The sequence below is a fragment of the Oncorhynchus nerka genome, linkage group LG3 (assembly GCF_034236695.1).
Source record: "Oncorhynchus nerka isolate Pitt River linkage group LG3, Oner_Uvic_2.0, whole genome shotgun sequence".
NCBI lineage: Eukaryota > Metazoa > Chordata > Actinopteri > Salmoniformes > Salmonidae > Oncorhynchus > Oncorhynchus nerka.
The window spans coordinates 50,334,484-50,357,544 of NC_088398.1; the positions used below are offsets into that span (position 1 = coordinate 50,334,484).

The following is a 23,061-nucleotide window of genomic DNA, read 5'->3' on the forward strand; positions in this document are numbered from 1 at the left end:
GACGGAAGTGAGTGCTACGGGGCGGTAGTCGTTTAGCTCAGTTACCTTAGCTTTCTTGGGAACAGGAACAATGGTGGCCCTCTTGAAGCATGTGGGAACAGCAGACTGGTATAGGGATTGATTGAATACTTCCGTAAACACACCGGCCAGCTGGTCTGCGCATGCTCTGAGGGCGCGGCTGGGGATGCCGTCTGGGCCTGCAGCCTTGCGAGGGTTAACACGTTTAAATGTCTTAAATGTCAGAGATGTCAGAGATCATCCGTTCACCTACTCTGCGTCTCATAAACCAAAAATCTCAAATTTGGATTTATCACACCAAAAGACAGATTTCCACCGGTCTAATGTTCACTGCTTGCGTTTCTTGGCCCAAGCAAGTCTCTTCTTCTTATCGGTGTCCGTTAGTAGTGGTTTCTTTGCAGAAATTCGACCACAAAGGCCTGATTCATACAGTCTCCTCTGAACAGTTGATGTTGAGATATGTCTTTGCAATCTGAGGTGCAGTTAATTGCCGATTTCTGAGGCTGGTATCTCTAACGAATTTATCCTCTGTAGCAGAGGTAACTCTGGGTCTTACTTTCCAGTTTCTTCATAGCGCTTGATGGTTTTTGCAACTGCACTTGAAGAAACTTTGAAAGTTCTTGAACGTTTCCGCATTGACTGACCTTCATGTGTTAAAGTAATGATGGACTGTCATTTCTCTTTGCTTATTTGAGCTGTTCTTGCCATAATATGGACTTGTTTTTTTTACCATATAAGGCTATATTCTGTATACCACCCTTACCTAATTACAACACAACTGATTGGGTCAAACACATTAAGAAGGAAAGAAATTCCACAAATGAACTTTTAACAAGTCACACCTGTTAATTGAAATGCATTCCAGGTGACTACCTCCTGAAGCTGGTTGAGAGAATGCCACAAGTATGCAAAGCTGTCATCAAGGCAAAGTGTGGTTACTTTGACACATTTTTTATCACTTTTTTGGTTACTACATGATTCCATATGTGTTATTTCACAGTTTTGATGTCTTCTACAATGTAGCATATAGTAAAAAAAATAAAGAAAAACCCTTGAATGAGTAGGTGTGTCCAAACTTTTGACTGGTATTGTATAGATATTGTTTAAGGAAACATTGCACATCTAATTGTCAAATCATAGCAGGTGAGCTGGTTCTACTATTTTGGACATTTCTGGTGTTTTGTGGTGGAAAATTGGTGGGTCGAGCACAACATGTTAAAACCAGTCTGAGAAAACACACATACATTATTTATCTCCATTATATTTGTCCTGAATTCTCCCAATTAAGCTGTTCCTCTGTTGGCTTCTCGCTGCACCCTCCCACGGCTCAACGTAAATCAGATCAGTCAGATTCTGTAGAGTGGCCTCAGTTCTTCACCAGCAAATCATCAGTAGTGCAAATATGCTTTTCAAAGGTGTATAATTGTAATTTGCCAGCTTACTCCATGGATTTGCAATAAGAGAAAACAAAGCAGTTATTTTCAGTTAGCCAGAATTAAATGTAATACTGTAAAATGTACGTAGTATATGCAGTAGACTACAGTTGGCAGATGCAGTACCACAGGATTTAATATCAACGGGCGAGTGTTTTTTAAATGTATTGTCATTTTGGTGCAGTAAGCCTTTGCAGACAGTTAGTGAACAAACATCCTGGTGGACCTTGAAAAGTGATGCTGTTGTTTGGTGCTACTATGCTGTGTTTTCACACTCAGCTGGTGTTTTGTGAGAGAATGTGCTGAGATGTCCTTCAGCAGCACACAGCACGATGTGTCTCAGAGCTGTGAAGAACATGAATATACTGACACACTGGAGACCGTTTTTCCTCAAAATATAACATTTTTAACACTTTCCATGTCTATTTTGTTGTTGTGGGTCAATGTTGATACCACTGAGGACTTTCTCCTGTAATGTGTATTTGTGCCATGCTTTAGTCCAGGCGCCTGCACCACACTTTTTTTGACACAAACTCTCATCATAACAACAGAAGCCTCAGTGGCAGGCAGGCAGCCGAATCCCAGGTGGCACTTCCCTTACTGAAGGAATCGATCGTTTGCATTGAAATCAATTTGGGAGAGGGCCTGAGAGGTGCTGCAGACAAAGGGGAGGCTGGGGGAGCCAGTGTGGACTGGAGCGAGAGGGAGGGGGAGGAAGGGGGAGAGAGGGATGTGGGTTCCTCCCCTGGCTCTGCAGGGGAGCTGTGGACTGGAGCCGTCCTCTCAGCCAGAGTGGAGCGGGCCAGTGCTGTAGGTCCTGAATTATTAAACACAACATATTGCAGCTGAGCAGCGGGGGAAAGCCATGTCGGATGTGTCTACTTTTCAACTGGGCCGCTGCTCTGAGGCTCTGTGAAGGACATAGGGGGGTGTTTTGGGAGGAAGCGGAGGACAGAGGGGGGTGATTTGGGAGGAAAGGGAGAGGTCTGAGTGGTCTTGCAGGGGAGGCTGAAGCCCCTCAGAGGTCTTATTGTATAAGCGCCTGTTAATTAAGAAGAAAAGATCCGGGAGCCAAGGGCTGAGAGACAATTAGCTAACGGACCAAGATAAAGTACTAAACCATTTCTAACCTCTCTCAACAACACTGTTCTCAACTTCACTCTTACAGTATGTACAGTACATGCAGACACACACACACACACACACACACACACATACACACACACACACACACACACACACACGCACAGGCACACGCACACTCACACACACACACACGCACACACACACGCACACACACACCCTGCAGTGATCTGCCAGTGATTTCTAGAGCATCCCATTTCCACGAAGGTTTGAAAGTCTGCCTCTGAAGAAGATGATAGTCTGTTTCCCCTTCTTATTATTTCAAAGGACAGGTAACGCACTGAGTTTTCCTGGGATCAGAATTGCACTCACGGTGGTGAAGCTTGTTACATTCTGAGTGGTATAACTCTAATATCCAGTCTCCTTTGAACGTTTTCTCTTAATCACTAAGAGGACTGGCTTCAAATTCCTTGAATTTCCATAGTTAATCAATAGCAACCTATGGACCATTTAAACTAGATTAAAGTGATGTACACTGTATCTCATCAGTGAGATACAGTGTAATAGGACTATACTATAGTAATCAGCCTCAGAGCATCATCATTAGTCTGAGTGATGGAACAACCATGCTAGCTAACAGTCTCTGCATGGCAAAGTGAAGGAATTCATGGAAGCAGTGCTCGTGTTCACCCGTGTAATATCACTGGCACAGAGGTTTTTGCCAAGCAGATTATTTTATTTGAATGGTTAACACTGCATCCATCTAATATAAGAGATGCTATATGATTGCAGATGACCCTCCCCAATTCATTTGGATTCTCCCAAGATCATTGACTACACCCAGAATCTGGGTCTCGCCCCTAAGAAGAGGGAAGAGGGAACATAATTACATTTCTCGTTAGCCGCCAACGATTCCTGCGAGTCTGTCAGAGCTATTTGTCATAGCAGGGTGAATGATGGGTTTTTTAATGAAGAGGAGTGGAGTTGGGGTTTAAAGGGGCGTGAATCACAGTTCATGGCGAGGTGTGATGCTTGTCCCCTGGGACAAGGCTGACAGCAATTTATTTTGTTCTAGTAGATTTTGTATTGATCCTCTGAAGGGATTTAGCCAGAATCTGGGGTTAATTTAAAGTACTAGGACTGGGTTCCAAACCAGAAACACTCTCTAGAAAGCAGAGCACTGCCAATTTTTATTTTATTTTATTTTTTATTTATTGAACCTTTATTTAATTAGTCAGTTAAGAACAAATTCTATTTACAATGACGGCCTACACCAGCCAAACCCTTACCCGGATGACGCTGGGCCAATTGTGCGCCGCCATATGGGACTCCCAATCACGGCCTGTTGTGATACAGCCTGGAATCGAACTGAGGGTCTGTAGTGACGCCTCTAGCACTGAGATGTTCCTTAGATCCTGTGGTTGGGCCACTTGGGAGCCCAACCAGCTCCTAATAGGAGGAGCATGGTTATCTTTCCTCCAAGAAAGAAAGAGGAGAGCTACACACTATATTGCTCAGATACAATACATTTGACAGCAAGCTGCCTTTATGAGGGCATCTTTCTACCAAGCTACTTCTTTTCAGCTCTACAGCTCCTCTCCCTGCTTTAATGTCTTGAAGTAAGAGGTGGGGACTGATGTGAGATCAGTTGCTGTAGTGTAGTGTAGCATCTTGCGACCCTGGGCTCAGCAGTGCCACTCCTGCCAACTAAACGACCCTACTTTGCTTTGGCGTTCACCCAGTCCTTATATAACAGGCTCAGCATTAGGACATTACTGCTGTAGTTAAAACCCTGCCAAGTTCATTAGTATCTCTACCTCAGATAATTTAGGATCTTTGCAGGTGTTTAGGGTCCCAAATCAATTTCTTAGCGAAGGTTGTCATTTCAGTACTAAAATGAGACTCGATATGCAGTAATATATCTGAAAAAGCTGACTGATTCTTGAGTATGCGCTGTGTGTGTGTGTGGGTGTGTGTGCGGTATATCACCAGATTTCTAGTTATGGCACATTACTGTATGTGTGTCTGACATGTTGAGAAATGAGGTAGAAAAATGAGATGTGTTTAGTTGCCACAGAGCTCCGCTGCGATTTGTCTTACTTATGGAAATACCCAGTCTCACTTTTATGATCAGTGATGAAGATAGAGAGAGAGACGAGAAGGCTGTCCGTGAGTTAGAGAGGGGACAGTTGATGCTGAGGAGACGGAGAAGAAAGGGACATTAAGGTGAGGAGTCACAGTCCAATTAAACATAGCCCTGTTAAAATACTGTTGTTACAAGATTCATAGAACAGAACAAAAGAGCAAATGAGATGCAAAACCCTGTATACAGTACATCATATTCTGTTTTCCACAGAAGATTATATACTGTATTGTGTGTAAGAGTAGTTCATCAGATGTGAATATGTCAGTTGTCAAGCCAACAACGGAAGCATCCTATATCTTCAATAACAACATCTTAATCTGTGTCTGTATACTATCTATGTTCTCCCCAGCTAAAGTGCTGCTTGTCAGGCATGTTTGGCTCCCTGATAAATGTGTGGTATCAGCTGAGTGCTGAGTGCTCCTCCATGCGCCTCCTTTCATAAATCACAAAGAGATCTTCTTCACCAAAGCTTTGTAGCACTGCCGTCTCTCTTTGTTTTGACACGGAACGGGTACATTTTCAGACACACCAATCGCCTCTGAAAGCAAAGCTGGGTAAACTAATCACTAGCATTAATACCAACAACAGAGATCTATCTACCTTGTGTTTTCATGAGTCTGTCAAGTGAGACTTTTTTTGCCTTTTATCCAGCTCAAGTTTTTGCTTATACTTCGCAATAAATACTGAGGTATTTTTCTTTGACTCCTTGGCTGGATAAAAGGCTACACTTATTAGCGTGATTCAATACTTTTTCGCCCCATCACCCAACACACTAGCCCCATCCCTCCCTCACCCGTGGTCATTGCAATGGAATCTAGACAGTCACATTTCCAGGCTTACCCTGGTCCCTGACCCATTTCACCAGCATGGAAGCGACTCTTGTCTCTGTATCCCTGTTGCCCCTCCTCATTACCCCACACAGTGTGTTCTCTGTGGAAATGAATGCATGGATTAATGATCCCACTTTGTGCTGAAACAAATATACTCTTGCTTTTGTTATAGGCTAACTACTGTGCTGGTCAGTGCCCAGGCTAATGATAAGCATCACTGTAGTGACCTGCTGTATTGCTTGTCTTGTTCTGGGTTCTGTATCTGCACTCACTCTGAATGAGTGCATTTATGTATGTGGCTGCATGGTTCAGTGCCAATAGTAGTGAGTCTGTCTGTTAGTGTGGGTGCTGTGCTTGCAGGGCAGACTAACATTCTGGGCACTATGTAGGGAATAGGGTGCCATTTGGGATGCATCCCTGGTCTGGGAGAAGAGAATGCGGAGCTTTGGCAGCCCTTGGCAGGCTGTGTTGGCTGTCGTCCTGGTGCCTTGATCCAGCCTCTAGACGGCTTGGGAAGAACCTAAGGGCTCCCTGTACAGGACTGGATGCTGACAGTACGGCCAGCAGATCCACTCATCCTGCTTCACGCTGTACTGCTGCCGCAGCTAGCAGACCAGCTGTCACCAGGAGTGAGCCTGTTTGTTCCTCTCTCTCACTTGACTGTTGGACTGTCATACTGTCCTGCAGATCCCTTTTTTGTTTGTGTTATTTGCATCGACCCGGCCTACGGTGTTGACTGAGGGGATAAGAGGAAGTTGGTAGTTCTAATATGGTGCCAGTCTGCCAGAGCATCTTAGCATCACGCGTCATGGGTCTGTCTGTCACCATGGTCCCCTACGCCACAGACCCTTTTTAAGCCTTTTAAGACCTAGACCAGAGAGGTCACACCATAGCCTCCATGGCAGCCATTGATTGGTGGATCAAAGATAGAGAAACTGAGATAAAAGCCCTGTTGAAACTCTCCTCCAGCTCAGCTCGCACTCAGATTGCTCGTCTCCATGGTGATCTGCCTAGCGACAGGGCGCCCCGTGGGACTGTTACCGCCCTGAAAAGGAACGCATCACACAGGAAACTTAAAAGCCCCCAGCTTCACAAGGACGGAATGAACAGAAACGGATGGAGAGAATATGGAGAATTTGGGCCAGAATCAGATGAATCAAGCTTGTTATTATAACCATTAAGTGCCTGATGAGTCAAATGCTACAAATGTATAAGATGCTTTGATGGATAATCTTCTGTTACATTCTCAACTCTAACAATCCAGTATTGAGGAGAAATCAAATGGAACGTGTTAACAGATCTTTATCCTCTATGCCTTTCAAACCTTCCCTGTGTAGGATTATAGCTGTTTTGTAACGGTTTTCTAATGGTGAAGGAGAGTCGGACCAAAATGCAGCGTGTATATTACGATCCATGTTTTAATAAACAAACGTAACACGAATCTAAATACAATATCTACAAAAAAACAATAAACGTAAATGAAAACCGAAACAGCCTATACTGGTGTAACCTAACCTAGACAGGACCAAGGACATCAAGACTCTAAGGACAATCACCCACAATCCAACCAAAGAATATGGCTGCCTAAATATGGTTCCCAATCAGAGACAACGATAAACACCTGCCTCTGATTGAGAACCACTTCAGACAGCCATAGACTTTCCTAGAACACCCCACTAAGCTACAATCCCACTAACCTACACACCAAAACCCCAAGACAAAACACACCACAATACAAAAACTCCATGCCACACCCTGGCCTGACCCAATACATGAAGAAAAACACAAAATACTTAGACCAGGGCGTGACATGTTTAAATCCATACCATTTTTGCTCAGAGATTATTACAGTATAGTGCTAATCTCGGAATAATTCTCCTCAAATTCAAGCTACACTTTAAAAGGTGTGCTGATAAAATGAATTATGGACAAACAGAATAGGTTATCAGTGTTTTGATCTTTGAACCTGAAAAATCCTAAACTATTACATAACAAAAATGATTTATGTGTGTCTGTGTGTGTCTGTGTGCGTGTGTGTGTGTGTGTGTGTGTGTGTGTGTGTTTGTCTGTGTTTGAAATAGCAATATTTACACGGATGTTGCTGTTATCATTACTTTTGCTGTTAGAATCCTTTGTATTTTGTTCCTCAGGCATTCATTTATTCTCTCTCTCTCTCTCTCTCTCTCTCTCTCTCTCTCTCTCTCTCTCTCTCTCTCTCTCTCTCTTCTCTCTAGCTGTTTCGTTCATGAGACACAGCGCATCAGCATTTGGATTTGCAGTGAGTTCCATTTATACTTATTAATTAGTCATAAAGTCATGGTGTTAATTTATTAACTCTGGTGGAGATCAGATGCAAGTTGTCTGCCATTGTTTCCTTGGTAACAGCACATCAGAACACTGTGTGATAACAGAAATATCCCCACAGATACTGTGGGAAGCTCTAGGATGCTATAAAAGAAGCTATCATGTCATGTCAGGTAAACGAGAACAGGTTACTAGAGAGAGTCTGCATATTAGACATGGATGATAATGGATGATAATGAGGAGCTGGATGATGGAGGATAATGAGGAGCTGTTAAGGCCATGTCTATAGAGGGGTCATAATAGTTTGTAGGCCAAACCGTTCGGACACTCCGGACAATTTTGTGAGAAGACCGATTTTCTGCTTGTCTCATGGTCTGACATACACCACTCTAGCTCTGTCACTTTTCACCACAGGTGTGGAAGTGCGACATCGGCGGATGGGTTTATTTGAGGCAGATATCTCTATTTTAAATTGACAGATTTTAATGGGGATTTGTATCCTACTGTCCAGTAACCAGCCTAGTCTATTAGTAGAGCATATGGAGTTTAAATAGGGGGGAATGGGAGGTGGGACTAGGCTAGTTGAGTGTTTTCCTGAATGTACTATATATTTTGTTATTTGATGTATCCTCACTGGAGGCCTAATCGCAGGTTGTCTGTCTTTGCAGTTTGACGCCACGTTGGACGTGCTATCTTCAATTATCGTGCTGTGGCGCTATAGCAATGCCGCAGCTGTCCACTCCGCCCATAGGGAGTACATGTGAGTGAAACGGGCGCAACATTCATATTCATCTCATTGAACATACAGGTTGCATGGTGTTCCCTATTAGAACATTCCATGTACACCACCGTAGCAACAGTTCTCCCTCCTCTAGTAGCCTACTGGGTTATTATCTTCAGAAACCTGCCTTGTACTTTGCCTTTGGCTCGGCTCTATATCAGTGTGTCTCATACGTTACATTATTGAGCTGTTGAGACATTAAATGTATTTCTAGTCCAGGCAGCCACATCCAGGCACAGTATATCTCTCCCAGTGTACAATGATACAGGACATCTTCCACAGTAATACAGGGGTTCGTCCCAGTTTACATCCTGTTCCTGGTTGACGGCCTTGTTCTGGCATGTCACAGCTACTTCCTCAGCACTGCAGGCGCTACAATGATAAAGGACAATGCCGCCCATCTACCATCCATCTTATGCCCGCCTGCTGTAAGGGGGGATGGAGGTGGAGGGAGGGAGGGATGGATGGAGACATTCTCATTCCTCCTTTGTGGAAGTGTCAAAATGAGAGATAAATGGGGAAGAAATGGCAGAGGAAGCAAACATCTTTCTCTGGCGCCAAAGTACTGAGCTGTGAAGCTGCTGCTGTAACCGTAGCCAGGAACCCAGAGAACAGACGCGTTTCACTTTTATTTAATTGGAACAGATCTCCTCTGCCTCTCTATGCCTGATTACACCTGTGTTAAAGTAGCATTCACAATCAGTTATGGCTCCCTGGAGAACCAATAATCTACAGGATTTAAGTGTACCACGGTGAGGTGCAGCAAAAAAAAAAAAAAGACCTTAAAAATATGTTTTTGTGAATATTTTTGCTTCCAATTTTACTGGAGGATGACAATGGAAGAAGCCCTAAGACTTGATTTCTGTCTGTCCGCAGAGCGTGCGTGGTCCTTGGGGTGGTCTTCATCTTGTCCTCCCTGTGTATTCTAGGAAAAGCAATCCATGACCTGGCCACCAAGCTGCTTCCAGAAGTGGTGAGAGACTCCCCCTCACATACACAGATGTGCACGCAAGCAAGCAAGCACACACACACACACACACACACACACACACACACACACACACACACACACACACACACACACACACACACACACACACACACACACACACACACACACACACACACACACACACACACACACACACACAATCATAGGGCGATACATAACCTGTATTTTCAGAAGCTTTTCTCAAAGTCTTCCCCGTGTTTTAGACTGTATGTACTGGCAGGTGGCTTTTTATAGCCCCAGTTTGTGCCTGTGACGTCAACGAATGCCGCCGGTTCCTCTGTCTCTCTCTGTTTCTCCTGCCCATGTAATGGAGTGCAAGAGCTGCTGAAGTTAAGGCGAGGAAAAGGAAGCAGTGAAAATAGTGACTAGTTTATGACACTAATCCCGGAATAGTCTCATTTCGCTGTTGCCAGGCAATGCAACCTTTCCTACACCTCCGTAGATTGATGCTGCAGTAAACATAAAAAACATCAACAGGACTAAAGTTACCGAATCAAAACAACTGTTCAGAGATTTCCATTCTAGGTAGACAACTAGATACACTATGCACTAGCAGATATGAGAGCAGAATTAGCACTTTTTCAGATTTAGCTCTTACAATTTCTTTCTTTATATATTAAGTCCACAATTTGCACATATCCTATGTGTTACTGCAATGTTTGAATGAATGCAAATATACTTCCACTCTCTCTCTCTTTTCCTTATTTGCTGTATTGGTTTGTAAATTAGTGGTTTCTCTCTCTGATTTGGAGCCGACACCTGTAATCAGTGGAGCAGAAGGACTGATAAGTCTTTTAAGTCTGCTCCATGGCAACAAAGTGCCAACAGCTGCTGTGCGATGTACCCACTGGTCTGAAAATGACCAATTAGCTGCACATTACCACGTCAGGTAGTACAGACCTACAGCCCAGCCTAGCCTTGATCTCTGTTGTAAGGACAGAGATGGAGAGAGGGAAATGGGTCGAGAGAGAGTGGGTGGATGGGAATAGAGGGAGGGAGAGTGAATTGGGGAATAGAGGAAATCGTGTGCGAAGGGGGGGTAGGGAAGCAGTGAGAAGGAGCGAGAAAATGAGAGGTAGAGAGAGACAGAATCAGAGCGAGGGGAGGAGTGATAGTTTGAGATGAGTGCCTGTGAGGGGATATCTGTTTGAACCAGCAGCTCTGCTATGTTAATCAAGCCAGTGAGTCTTGTGCTCAGGAGGATATGCAAGTCCGGGGAGGGCCCATCACTGGCTCTTCTTCTGGCGCATGCAAGCACAATCTAAAAATATCTGCAGTATTTCATCTCTCTCTCTCTCTCTCTCTCTCTCTCTCTCTGTCTCTCTGTCTCTCTGTCTCTCTCTCTCTCTCTCTCTCTCTCTCTCTCTCTCTCTCTCTCTAATTCAATTCAATTAAATTCAATTGGCTTTATTGGCAAGGGAAACACATACGTTTTGACATTGCCAAAGCAAGTGAAATATCAACTGCACACCTATCCTGTTCATTCTGGCCCTTCTTTGGACAATGCGTTAACAAACCTCCAAACAAGCTTCAACGCCATACAACATTCCTTCCGTGGCCTCCAACTGCTCTTAAATAATAGTAAAATGAAATGCATGCTCTTCAACCGATCACTGCCCGCACCCGCCTGCCCGACTAGCATCTCTACTCTGGACGGTTCTTAAAATATGTTGACAACTATAAATACTTAGATCAAATCAAATCAAATGTATTTATATAGCCCTTCGTACATCAGCTGATATCTCAAAGTGCTGTACAGAAACCCAGCCTAAAACCACAAACAGCAAGCAATGCAGTTGTAGAAGCACGGTGGCTAGGAAAAACTCCCTAGAAAGGCCAAAACCTAGGAAGAAACCTAGAGAGGAACCAGGCTATGAGGGGTGGCCAGTCCTCTTCTGGCTGTGCCAGGTGGAGATTATAACAGAACATGGCCAAGATGTTCAAATGTTCATAAATGACCAGCATGGTCAAATAATAATAATCACAGTAGTTGTCGAGGGTGCAGCAAGTCAGCACCTCAGGAGTAAATGTCGGTTGGCTTTTCATAGCCGATCATTAAGAGTATCTCTACCACTCCTGCTGTCTCTAGAGATTTGAAAACAGCAGGTCTGGGACAGGTAGCATGTCCCGTGAACAGGTCAGGATTCCATAGCCGCAGGCAGAACAGTTGAAACTGGAGCAGCAGCACGGCCAGGTGGACTGGGGACAACAAGGAGTCATCATGCCAGGTAGTCCTGAGGCATGGTCCTAGGGCTCAGGTCCTCCGAGAGAGAGAAAGAAAGAGAGAAAGAGAGAATTAGAGAGAGCATACTTAAATTCACACAGGACACCGGATAAGACAGGAGAAGTACTCCACATATAACAAACTGACCCTAGCCACCCAACACATAAACTACTGCAGCATAAATACTGGAGGCTGAGAAAGGAGGGGTCAGGAGACACTGTGGCCCCATCCGATGATATCCCCGGACAGGGCCAAGCAGGAAGGATATAACCCCACCCACTTTGCCAAAGCACAGCCCCCACACCACTAGAGGGATATTTTCAACCACCAACTTACCATCCTGAGACAAGGCCGAGTATAGCCCACAAACATCTCCGCCACGGCACAACCCAAGGGGGGGGGGGGGGGGGCGCCAACCAAGACTGGAAGATCACATCAGTAACTCAACCCACTCAAGTGATGCACCCCTCCTAGGGACGGCATGAAAGAGCACCAGTAAGCCAGTGACTCAGCCCCTGTAATAGGGTTAGAGGCAGAGAAACCCAGTGGAAAGAGGGGAACCGGCCAGGCAGAGACAGCAAGGGCGGTTCGTTGCTCCAGAGCCTTTCCGTTCACCTTCACACTCCTGGGCCAGAATACACTCAATCATATGACCTACTGAAGAGATGAGTCTTCAGTAAAGACTTAAAGGTTGAGACCGAATCTGTGTCTCTCACATGGGTAGGCAGACCATACCATAAAAATTGAGCTCTATAGGAGAAAGCCCTGCCTCCAGCTGTTTGCTTAGAAATTCTAGGGACAATTAGGAGGCCTGCGTCTTGTGACCCTAACGTACGTGTAGGTATGTACGGCAGGACCAAATCAGAGAAATAGTTAGGAGCAATCCCATGTAATGCTTTGTAGGTTAGCAGTAAAACCTTGAAATCAGTCCTTGCCTTAACAGGAAGCCAGTGTAGGGAGGCTAGCACTGGAGTAATATGATAATTTTTTTTGGTTCTAGTCAGGATTCTAGCAGCCATATTTAGCACTAACTGAAGTTTATTTAGTGCTTTATCCGGGTAGCCGGAAAGTAGAGCATTGCAGTAGTCTAACCTAGAAGTAACAAAAGCATGGATTAATTTTTCTGCATCATTTTTGGACAGAAAGTTTCAGATTTTTGCAATGTTACGTAGATGGGAAAAAGCTGTCCTTGAAACAGTCTTGATATGTTCGTCAAAAGAGAGATCACGGTCCAGAGTAACGCCGAGGTCCTTCACAGTTTTATTTGAGACGACTGTACAACCATTAAGATTAATTGTCAGATTCAACAGAATATCTCTTTGTTTCTTGGGACCTAGAACAAGCATCTCTGTTTTGTCCGAGTTTAAAAGTAGAATGTTTGCAGCTATCCACTTCCTTATGTCTGAAACACAGGCTTCTAGCGAGGGCAATTTTGGGGCTTCACCATGTTTCATTGAAATTTACAGCTGTGTGTCATCCGCATAGCAGTGAAAGTTAACATTATGTTTTCGAATGACATCCCCAAGAGGTAAAATATATAGTGAAAACAATAGTGGTCCTAAAACGGAACCTTGGGGAACACCGAAATTGACAGTTGATTTGTCAGAGGACAAACCATTCACAGAGACAAACTGATGTCTTTCCGACAGATAAGATCTAAACCAGGCCAGAACCTGTCCGTGTAGACCAATTTGGGTTTCCAATCTCTCCAAAAGAATGTGGTGATTGATGGTATCAAAAGCAGCACTAAGGTCTAGGAACACGAGGACAGATGCAGAGCCTCGGTCTGATGCCATTAAAAGGTAATTGACCACCTTTACAAGTGCAGTCTCAATGCTATGATGGGGTCTAAAACCAGACAGAAGCATTTTGTATACATTGTTTGTCTTCAAGAAGGCAGTGAGTTGCTGCGCAACAGCTTTTTGTAAAAATTTTGAGAGGAATGGAAGATTCAATATAGGCCGATAGTTTTTTATGTTTTCTGGGTCAAGGTTTGGCTTTTTCAAGAGAGGCTTTATTACTGCCACTTTTAGTGAGTTTGGTACACATCCGGTGGAAAGAGAGGCGTTTATTATGTTCAACATAGGAGGGCCAAGCACAGGAAGCAGCTCTTTCAGTAGTTTAGTTGGAATAGGATCCAGTTTCCAGCTTGAAGGTTTAGAAGCCATGATTATTTTCATCTGTGTCAAGAGATATAGTACTAAAACACTTGACGGTCTCTCTTGATCCTAGGTCCTGGCAGAGTTGTGCAGACTCAGGACAACTGAGCTTTGATGGAATACGCAGATTGAAAGAGGAGTCCGTAATTTGCTTTCTAATAATCATGATCTTTTACTCAAAGAAGTTCATGAATTTATTACTGCTGAAGTAAAAGCCATCCTCACTTGGGGAATGCTGCTTTTTAGTTAGCTTTGCGACAGTATCAAAAATAAATGTCAGATTGTTCTTATTTTCCTCAATTAAATTGGAAAAATAGGATGATCAAGCAGCAGTGAGGGCTCTTCGATACTGCACGTACTGTCTTTCCAAGCTAGTCGGAAAACTTCCAGTTTGGTGTGGCGCCATTTCCGTTTCAATTTTCTGGAAGCTTGCTTCAGGGCTCGGGTATTTTCTGTATACCAGGGAGCTAGTTTCTTATGAGAAATGTTTTTAGTTTTTAACCTGTAGTGACACCCCATCCCGTGAACGGGACCATTGTCATCATCTGACACTAATTAGCATAACGCAACGGACATAAATCTTCCTAGAAAATCTTCCTATTCATGAAAATCACAAGTGAAATATATTGGAACACAGCTTAGCCTTTTGTTAATCACCCTGTCATCTCAGATTTTCAAAATATGCTTTACAGCCAACGCTAGACAAGCATTTGTGTAAGTTTATCATAGCCTAGCATAGCATTATGCCTTGCTAGCAGCAGGCAACCTTGTCACGGAAATCAGAAAAGCAATCAAATTAAATCGTTTACCTTTGATGAACTTCAGATGTTTTCACTCACGAGACTCCTAGGTAGACAGCCAAAGTTCATTTTTTCCCAAAAGATTATTTTTGTAGGCGAAATAGCTCCATTTGTTCTTCACGTTTGGCTGAGAAATCGCCCGGAAATTGCGGTCACCACAACGCCGAAATATATTCCAAATTATCTTCATAGTATCGACAGAAACATGGCAAACGTTGTTTAGAATCCATCCTCAAGGTGTTTTTCTAATATCTATTCGATAATATATCCGTCGGGACAATTAGTTTTTCACTAGGAACGATTGGAGTAATGGCTACCTCTGTATTTTACGCGAGAATCTCTCTCGGAGCTACCATGTGACCACTTACGCAATGTGGCTGCCTACGGCTATTCTTCAACAGAAATGCGTAAAACTACGTCACAATGCTGTAGACATCTTGGGGAATACGTAGAAAGTGTAAGCTCGTTGATGGTACATTCACAGCTGAATAGGGAGTCATTGGAACGCAGCACTTTCAAAACCTGGGGCACTTCCGGATTGGATTTTTCTCAGGCTTTCGCCTGCAACATCAGTTCTGTTATACTCACAGACAATATCTTTACAGTTTTGGAAACGTTAGTGTTTTCTATCCAAAGCTGTCAATTATATGCATATTCTAGCATCTTTTCCTGACAAAATATCCTGTTTAAAACGGGAACGTTTTTTTTCCAAAATGACAATACTGCCCCCTAACACCAAGAGGTTAACTGATTTTTGTCTTCTGACGTCCTTGGGTAGGCAGAGGGAGTCTGGAAGGGCATCAAGGAATCTTTGTGTTGTCTAGGAATTTATAGCACAACTTTTGATGCTCCTTGGTTGGGGCCTGAGCAGATTATTTGTAGCAATTGCAAATGTAATAAAATGGTGGTCCGATAGTCCAGGATTATGAGGAAAAACATTAACATTTACATTTACATTTAAGTCATTTAGCAGACGCTCTTATCCAGAGCGACTTACAAATTGGTGCTTTCACCTTATGACATCCAGTGGAACAGCCACTTTACAATAGTGCATCTAGGTCTTTTAAGGGGGGGGAGAAGGATTACTTTATCCTATCCTAGGTATTCCTTAAAGAGGTGGGGTTTCAGGTGTCTCCGGAAGGTGGTGATTGACTCCGCTGTCCTGGCGTCGTGAGGGAGTTTGTTCCACCATTGGGGGGCCAGCGCAGCGAACAGTTTTGACTGGGCTGAGCGGGAACTGTACTTCCTCAGTGGTAGGGAGGCGAGCAGGGCAGAGGTGGATGAACGCAGTGCCCTTGTTTGGGTGTAGGGCCTGATCAGAGCCTGGAGGTACTGAGGTGCCGTTCCCTCACAGCTCCGTAGGCAAGCACCATGGTCTTGTAGCGGATGCGAGCTTCAACTGGAAGCCAGTGGAGAGAGCGGAGGAGCGGGGTGACGTGAGAGAACTTGGGAAGGTTGAACACCAGACGGGCTGCGGCGTTCTGGATGAGTTGTAGGGGTTTAATGGCACAGGCAGGGAGCCCAGCCAACAGCGAGTTGCAGTAATCCAGACGGGAGATGACAAGTGCCTGGATTAGGACCTGCGCCGCTTCCTGTGTGAGGCAGGGTCGTACTCTGCGGATGTTGTAGAGCATGAACCTACAGGAACGGGCCACCGCCTTGATGTTATTTGAGAACGACAGGGTGTTGTCCAGGATCACGCCAAGGTTCTTAGCGCTCTGGGACGAGGACACAATGGAGTTGTCAACTGTGATGGCGAGATCATGGAACAGGCAGTCCTTCCCGGGAGGAAGAGCAGCTCCGTCTTGCCGAGGTTCAGCTTGAGGTGATGATCCGTCATCCACACTGATATGTCTGCCAGACATGCAGAGATGCGATTCGCCACCTGGTCGTCAGAAGGGGGAAAGGAGAAGATTAATTGTGTGTCGTCTGCATAGCAATGATAGGAGAGACCATGTGAGGTTATGACAGAGCCAAGTGACTTGGTGTATAGCGAGAATAGGAGAGGGCCTAGAACAGAGCCCTGGGGGACACCAGTGGTGAGAGCACGTGGTGAGGAGACGGATTCTCGCCACGCCACCTGGTAGGAGCGACCTGTCAGGTAGGACGCAATCCAAGCGTGGGCCGCGCCGGAGATGCCCAACTCGGAGAGGGTGGAGAGGAGGATCTGATGGTTCACAGTATCGAAGGCAGCCGATAGGTCTAGAAGGATGAGAGCAGAGGAGAGAGAGTTAGCTTTAGCAGTGCGGAGCGCCTCTGTGATACAGAGAAGAGCAGTCTCAGTTGCAATGAGGTTAGTGGAGGAACAGCATCTAGTAAAGATGAGGTCGAGCGTATTGCCTGCCTTGTGAGTAGGGGGGGAAGGTGAGAGGGTGAGGTCAAAAGAGGAGAGGAGTGGAAAGAAGGAGGCAGAGAGGAATGAGTCAAAGGTAGACGTGGGGAGGTTAAAGTCGCCCAGAACTGTGAGAGGTGAGCCGTCCTCAGGAAAGGAGCTTATCAAGGCATCAAGCTCATTGATGAACTCTCCGAGGGAACCTGGAGGGCGATAAATGATAAGGATGTTAAGCTTGAAAGGGCTGGTAACTGTGACAGCATGGAATTCAAAGGAGGCGATAGACAGATGGGTAAGGGGAGAAAGAGAGAATGACCACTTGGGAGAGATGAGGATCCCGGTGCCACCACCCCGCTGACCAGAAGCTCTCGGGGTGTGCGAGAGCACGTGGGCGGACGAAGAGAGAGCAGTAGGAGTAGCGGTGTTGTCTGTGGTGATCCATGTTTCCGTCAGAGCCAAGAAGTCGAGGGACTGGAGGGAGGCATAGGCTGAGATGAACTCTGCCTTGTTGGCCGCAGATCGGCAGTTCCAGAGGCTACCGGAGACCTGGAACTCCACGTGGGTCGTGCGCGCTGGGACCACCAGATTAGGGTGGCCGCGGCCATGCGGTGTGGAGCGTTTGTATGGTCTGTGCAGAGAGGAGAGAACAGGGATAGACAGACACATAGTTGACAGGCTAGAGAAGAGGCTACGCTAATGCAGAGGAGATTGGAATGACAAGTGGACTACACGTCTCGAATGTTCAGAAAGTTAAGCTTACGTAGCAAGAATCTAATTGACTAAAATGATTAAAATGATACAGTACTGCTGGGGTAGGCTAGCTGCGTTGTTGACACTACCCTAATCAAGTCGTACCGTTGAGTGTGAAGTTTCTACAATGCTGCTTTTCGGGAGCTAGCTGGCTAGCTAGCAGTGTTGGTTACGTTACGTTGCGTTAGGAGAACGACAATAGCTGGCTAGCTAACCTAGAAAATCGCTCTAGACTACACAATTATCTTTGAAACAAAGACGGCTATGTAGCTAGCTATGTAGCTAGCTACGATCAAACAAATCACACCGTTGGGACTGTAATGAAATGAAATGAAAATGTGATACTACCTGTGGAGCGAAGCGGAATGCGACCGGAATGCGAAAGTTCTATTCAGTAGACGTTGGCTGGCTATTGGCTAGCTAGGAGTGTCTCCTACGTTAAGGACGACAAAATAGCTGGCTAGCTAACCTCGGTGAATTAAGATAATCACTCTAAGACTACACAATTATCTTGGATACGAAGACAGCAAAGACAACTATGTAGCTAGCTAATACTACACTAATCAAGTCGTTCAGTTGAGTGTGATAGTTACTACAGTGCTACGGTAGCCGGTGAACGTATGCTAGCTGGCTAGCTGCTAGGCAGATAGGAGGACGACGAAATACGATAATAACGCAATTATCACTCTAAGACTCCACACTCTAAACTACACAATTATCTTGGATACGAAAACAGCAAAGACAACTATGTAGCTAGCTAACACTACACTAATCAAGTCGTTCAGTTGAGTGTGATAGTTACTACAGTGCTACGGTAGACGGTGAACGTGTTGGGCAGATAGGAGACGACGAAATACGATAATTACGCAATTATCTTTGATACAACGACGACTATGTAGCTAGCTAAGAAGAAATTGCTAAGATTAGACAAATCAGACCGTTGTACTATAATGAAATGTAATGAAAAAGTTATACAACCTGCAGACCGAAGCGCGGATGCGACCGGCTCGCTCCAACCCGGAAGTAGAATTAAGATCCACAACATTTATTGCATGGGACAAAACTAGGTCCAGAGTATGACTGTGACAGTGAGTAGGTCCGGAGACATGTTGGACCAAACCCACTGAGTCGATGATGGCTCCGAAAGCCTTTTGGAGTTTGTCTGTGGACTTTTCCATGTGAATATTAAAGTCACCAAAAATGTGAATATTATCTGCTATGACTACAAGGTCCGATAGGAATTTAGGGAACTCAATGAGGAACGCTGTATATGGCCCAGGAGGCCTTTAAACAGTAGCTATAAAAAGTGATTGAGTAGGCTGCATAGATTTCATGACTAGAAGCTCAAAAGACGAAAACATCTCTTTTTTTGTAAATTGAAATTTGCTATTGTAAATGTTAGCAACACCGCTGCCTTTGCGGGATGCACGGGGGATATGGTCACTAGTGTAACCAGGAGATGAGGCCTCATTTAACACAGTAAATTCATCAGGCTTAAGCCATGTTTCAGTCAGGCCAATTACATCAAGATTATGATCAGTGATTAGTTCATTGACTATAACTGCCTTTGAAGTAAGGGATCTAGCATTAAGTAGCCCTATTTTGAGATGTGAGGTATCACGATCTCTTTCAATAATGGCAGGAATGGAGGAGGTCTTTATCCTAGTGAGATTGCTAAGGCGAACACCGATGTCTGGTTAGACTGTAAACTCTCCCTCCAGACTCACTCTCCCTCCAGACTCACATTAAGCATCTCCAAAGTTAAATCTAGAATTGCCTTCCTATTTCGCAACAAAGCCTCCTTCACTCATGCTGCCAAACATACCCTCATAAAACTGACTATCTTACCGATCCTTGACTTTGGCGATGTCATTTACAAAATAGCCTCCAACATTCTACTCAGCAAATTGGATGCAGTCTATCACAGTGCCATCCGTTTAGTCACCAAAGCCCAATATTCTACCCACCACTGTGACCTATATGCTCCCGTTGGCTGGTCCTCGCTACATATTCGTCGCCAAACCCACTGGCTCCAGGTCATCCTTACGTCTTTGCTAAGTAAAGCTCCGCCTTATCTCAGCTCGCTGGTCACCATAGCAACACCCACCCATAGTACACGCTCCAGCAGGTATATTTCACTGGTCATCCCCAAAGCCAACACCTCCTTTGGCCGCTTTTCCTTCCAGTTCCCTGCTGTCAATGACTGGAACGAATTGCAAAAATCACTGAAGTTGGAGACTTATATCTCCCTCACTAACTTTAAGTGTCAGCTGTCAGAGCAGCTTACCGATCGCTGCAGCTGTTCACAGCACATCTGTAAAAAGCCCATCCAACCAACTACCTACCTCATCCCCATATATATATATTTTTTTTGCACACCAGTATTTCTACTTGCACATCCTCATCTGCACATATATCACTCCAGTGCCAATTGTTAAATTGTAATTACTTTGCCACTATTGGCTGATTTATTGCCTTACCTCCTTACTTCATTTGCACACACTGTATACAGATTGTTCTATTGTGTTATTGACTGTTTGTTTATCCCATGTGTAACGCTGTGTTGTTTTTGTCGCGCTGCTTTGCTTTATCTTGGCCAGGTCGCAGTTATAAATGAGAACTTGTTCTCAACTGACCTACCTGGTTAAATAAAGGCGAAATAAAATTAAATATAAATATATTTTTAAATAGATACACAAAATTGAAACAAACAATAAAGAATGAAGAGTAAACATTACACTCACTAAGTTCCAAAGGAATAGAGACATTTCAAATGTCATATTATGGCTATATACAGTGTTGTAACAATGTGCAAATAGTTAAAGTACAAAAAGGAAAATAATTAAACATAAATATGGGTTGTATTTACAATGGTGTTTCTTCTTCACTGGTTGCCATTTTCTTGTGGCAACAGGTCACAAATCTTGCTGCTGTGATGGCACACTGTGGTATTTCACCAAATAGACATGGGAATTTATACAAATTGTCAGGATGTTAGGAAGTGCAACTCAGTTTCCACCTAATTTTGTGGGCAGTGTGCAGATAGCCTGTCTTCTCTTGAGGGCCAGGTTTGCCTACGGCGTCCTCTCTCAATAGCAAGGCTATGCTCACTGTGTCACGATTTTTTGAAGCATACTCGGACCAAGGCGCAGCGTGAATGGAGTTCCAAATCTTTATTATGTGAAACTCAAAACAAGAAGCAAACAACGACCATACTGAGGTGCAACATGCACTGACTCAAAAACAAGAAAACAGTAGAGAAATGGCTGCCTAAAAATAATCCCCAATCAGAGACAACGATAAACAGCTGCCTCTGATTGGGAACCATACCAGGCCAACATAGACATAAAACAACCTAGATTACCCACCCTAGTCACACCCTGACCTAACCAACATAGAGAATAAATATGGTCAGGACGTGACACACTGAGTCTGTACATAGTCAAAGATTTCCTTAATTTTGGGTCCGTCACAGTGGTCAGGTGTTCTGCCACTGTGTACTCTATGTTTAGGGCCAAATCGCATTCTAGTGTGCTCTGTTTTTTTGTTAATGCTTTGCAATGTGTCAAGTAATTATTTATGTGTTTTCTCATGATTTGGTTGGGTCTAATTGTGTTGCTGTCCTGGGGCTCTGCAGGGTCATTTTGTGTTTGTGAACAGAGCCCCAGGACCAGCTTGCTTAGGGGACTCTTCTGCAGGTTTATCTATCTGTAGGTGATTGCTTGGTTTTGGAAGGTTTGGGAATCGCTTCTTTTTAGGTGGTTGAAGAATTTAACGTCTCTTTTCTGGATTTGGTTAATTAGCGGGTATCAGCCTAACTGCTCTGCATGCATTATTTGGGGTTTTGGGTTGTAAACTGAAGATACTTTTGCCGAATTCTGCGTGCAGTCTCAATTAGGTGTTTTTCACGTTTTGTGAAGTCTTGGTTTGGGAGTGGACCCCAGACCTCACAACCATAAAGGTCCCAGAATACTCTTGCTTCCTGTTTAGGTAGCTGCTGGTAGGCTGGTTGTTTCAGTAGAAGAGGGCCTGTGTGGTCTAAGCTTTGTAAGCCTCAGCTGTCTGGTTAGATGTGTTACTCAGGGCATAGCTTCCGGCAGAGTTTAAGAGAAGTAGAAGAAATAATGTGAGTTAATTTGGTGCTGTATAATACAATTTAGTGACTGAACTGATCCAAAAGATCTGTCTTTACACAGACATCCACCCTCACACCAACTCTTTTTAAAGATCTCTCTCCATCTCCCTCTCTCTCTCTCTCTCTCTCTCCCTCTCTCTCTCTCTCTCTCTCTCTCTCTCTCTCTCTCTGTCTATGTCTATGTGTTGATATCCCTCTCCATCCTCCTTCAATTGACTCTAAACATGGATGAGTGTGATGGGAGCGAGTTTAACAAGCTTCGATTCATTCAATGTCTTCAATGTCTCTCCTCAGTAGGCTCATCAATACTGTACTATACTATACTATACTATACCAGGGCCTGTTGCCAAATCAAACCTACACCTGGGGTCTCCATTAAGCCACACACACACATCTGCCTTGGCGCCTCATTTATCAAAGGGGCATGTGCACAAAAAAGACTCTAAACCTAAACTCTAAAGGTTGGTATTTATACATCTTGAACTTGAAGAGAAAGTGTGTGCATCTCCACGCAAATCTCAGACCATGCGTACATACAACTTCCAGTGGTTGATCAAGCAAATATAGTTATTTTGGGGGAAATAGATATGTTTGATGCACAGGAATTATATAATGATGGTAGGCTAATAAAAACATTAAAATGTAGGCCTAATGATAAAACAGATGCATTTGCCTTTGGTAAGAAGATCACATAGCAGCATGTTGACTAATATATTTATTTTACTTTTATTATATGGGCCTAAATCATGATCATATTGCAGGTCATGTCTCTCCTCTGCTACATAATAAATATTAGGCTACCATTTATCCATTGTTCATTCAATAGCCAACCATGCCTGAAAGTAAATAGACCGGTAGCCTATGACAGTATGTGTAGTCTACAGTATTGCTGGGTGATCGGAGCGCGACATTATAGACTATTTAATCCCAGGCGAGGTTAAAATCCCAGGCGGGGTTGTAACATGGCTCTTGTTTATCAATGAAAACATGCATATATGTTGACAGTTTGATAAATCCTAATAATTTGGCACATGCAAATCCTACAATCTCCACG

The 23,061-nt window shown here is 44.2% G+C and overlaps 1 protein-coding gene across 2 annotated transcripts in view; it reads left to right on the top strand.

Annotated features, from left to right (window-relative positions):
- tmem163a (transmembrane protein 163a) overlaps positions 1-23,061 on the top strand; it is a 99,832-nt gene that overhangs the window by 66,637 nt on the left and 10,134 nt on the right. For both annotated transcript variants that reach the window (XM_029644073.2, XM_029644082.2), the window contains exons 3-5: positions 7,745-7,788; positions 8,483-8,574; positions 9,472-9,568. In XM_029644073.2, the coding sequence (XP_029499933.1) occupies positions 7,745-7,788; positions 8,483-8,574; positions 9,472-9,568 (233 nt within the window). The remainder of the gene's footprint in view (positions 1-7,744; positions 7,789-8,482; positions 8,575-9,471; positions 9,569-23,061) is intronic.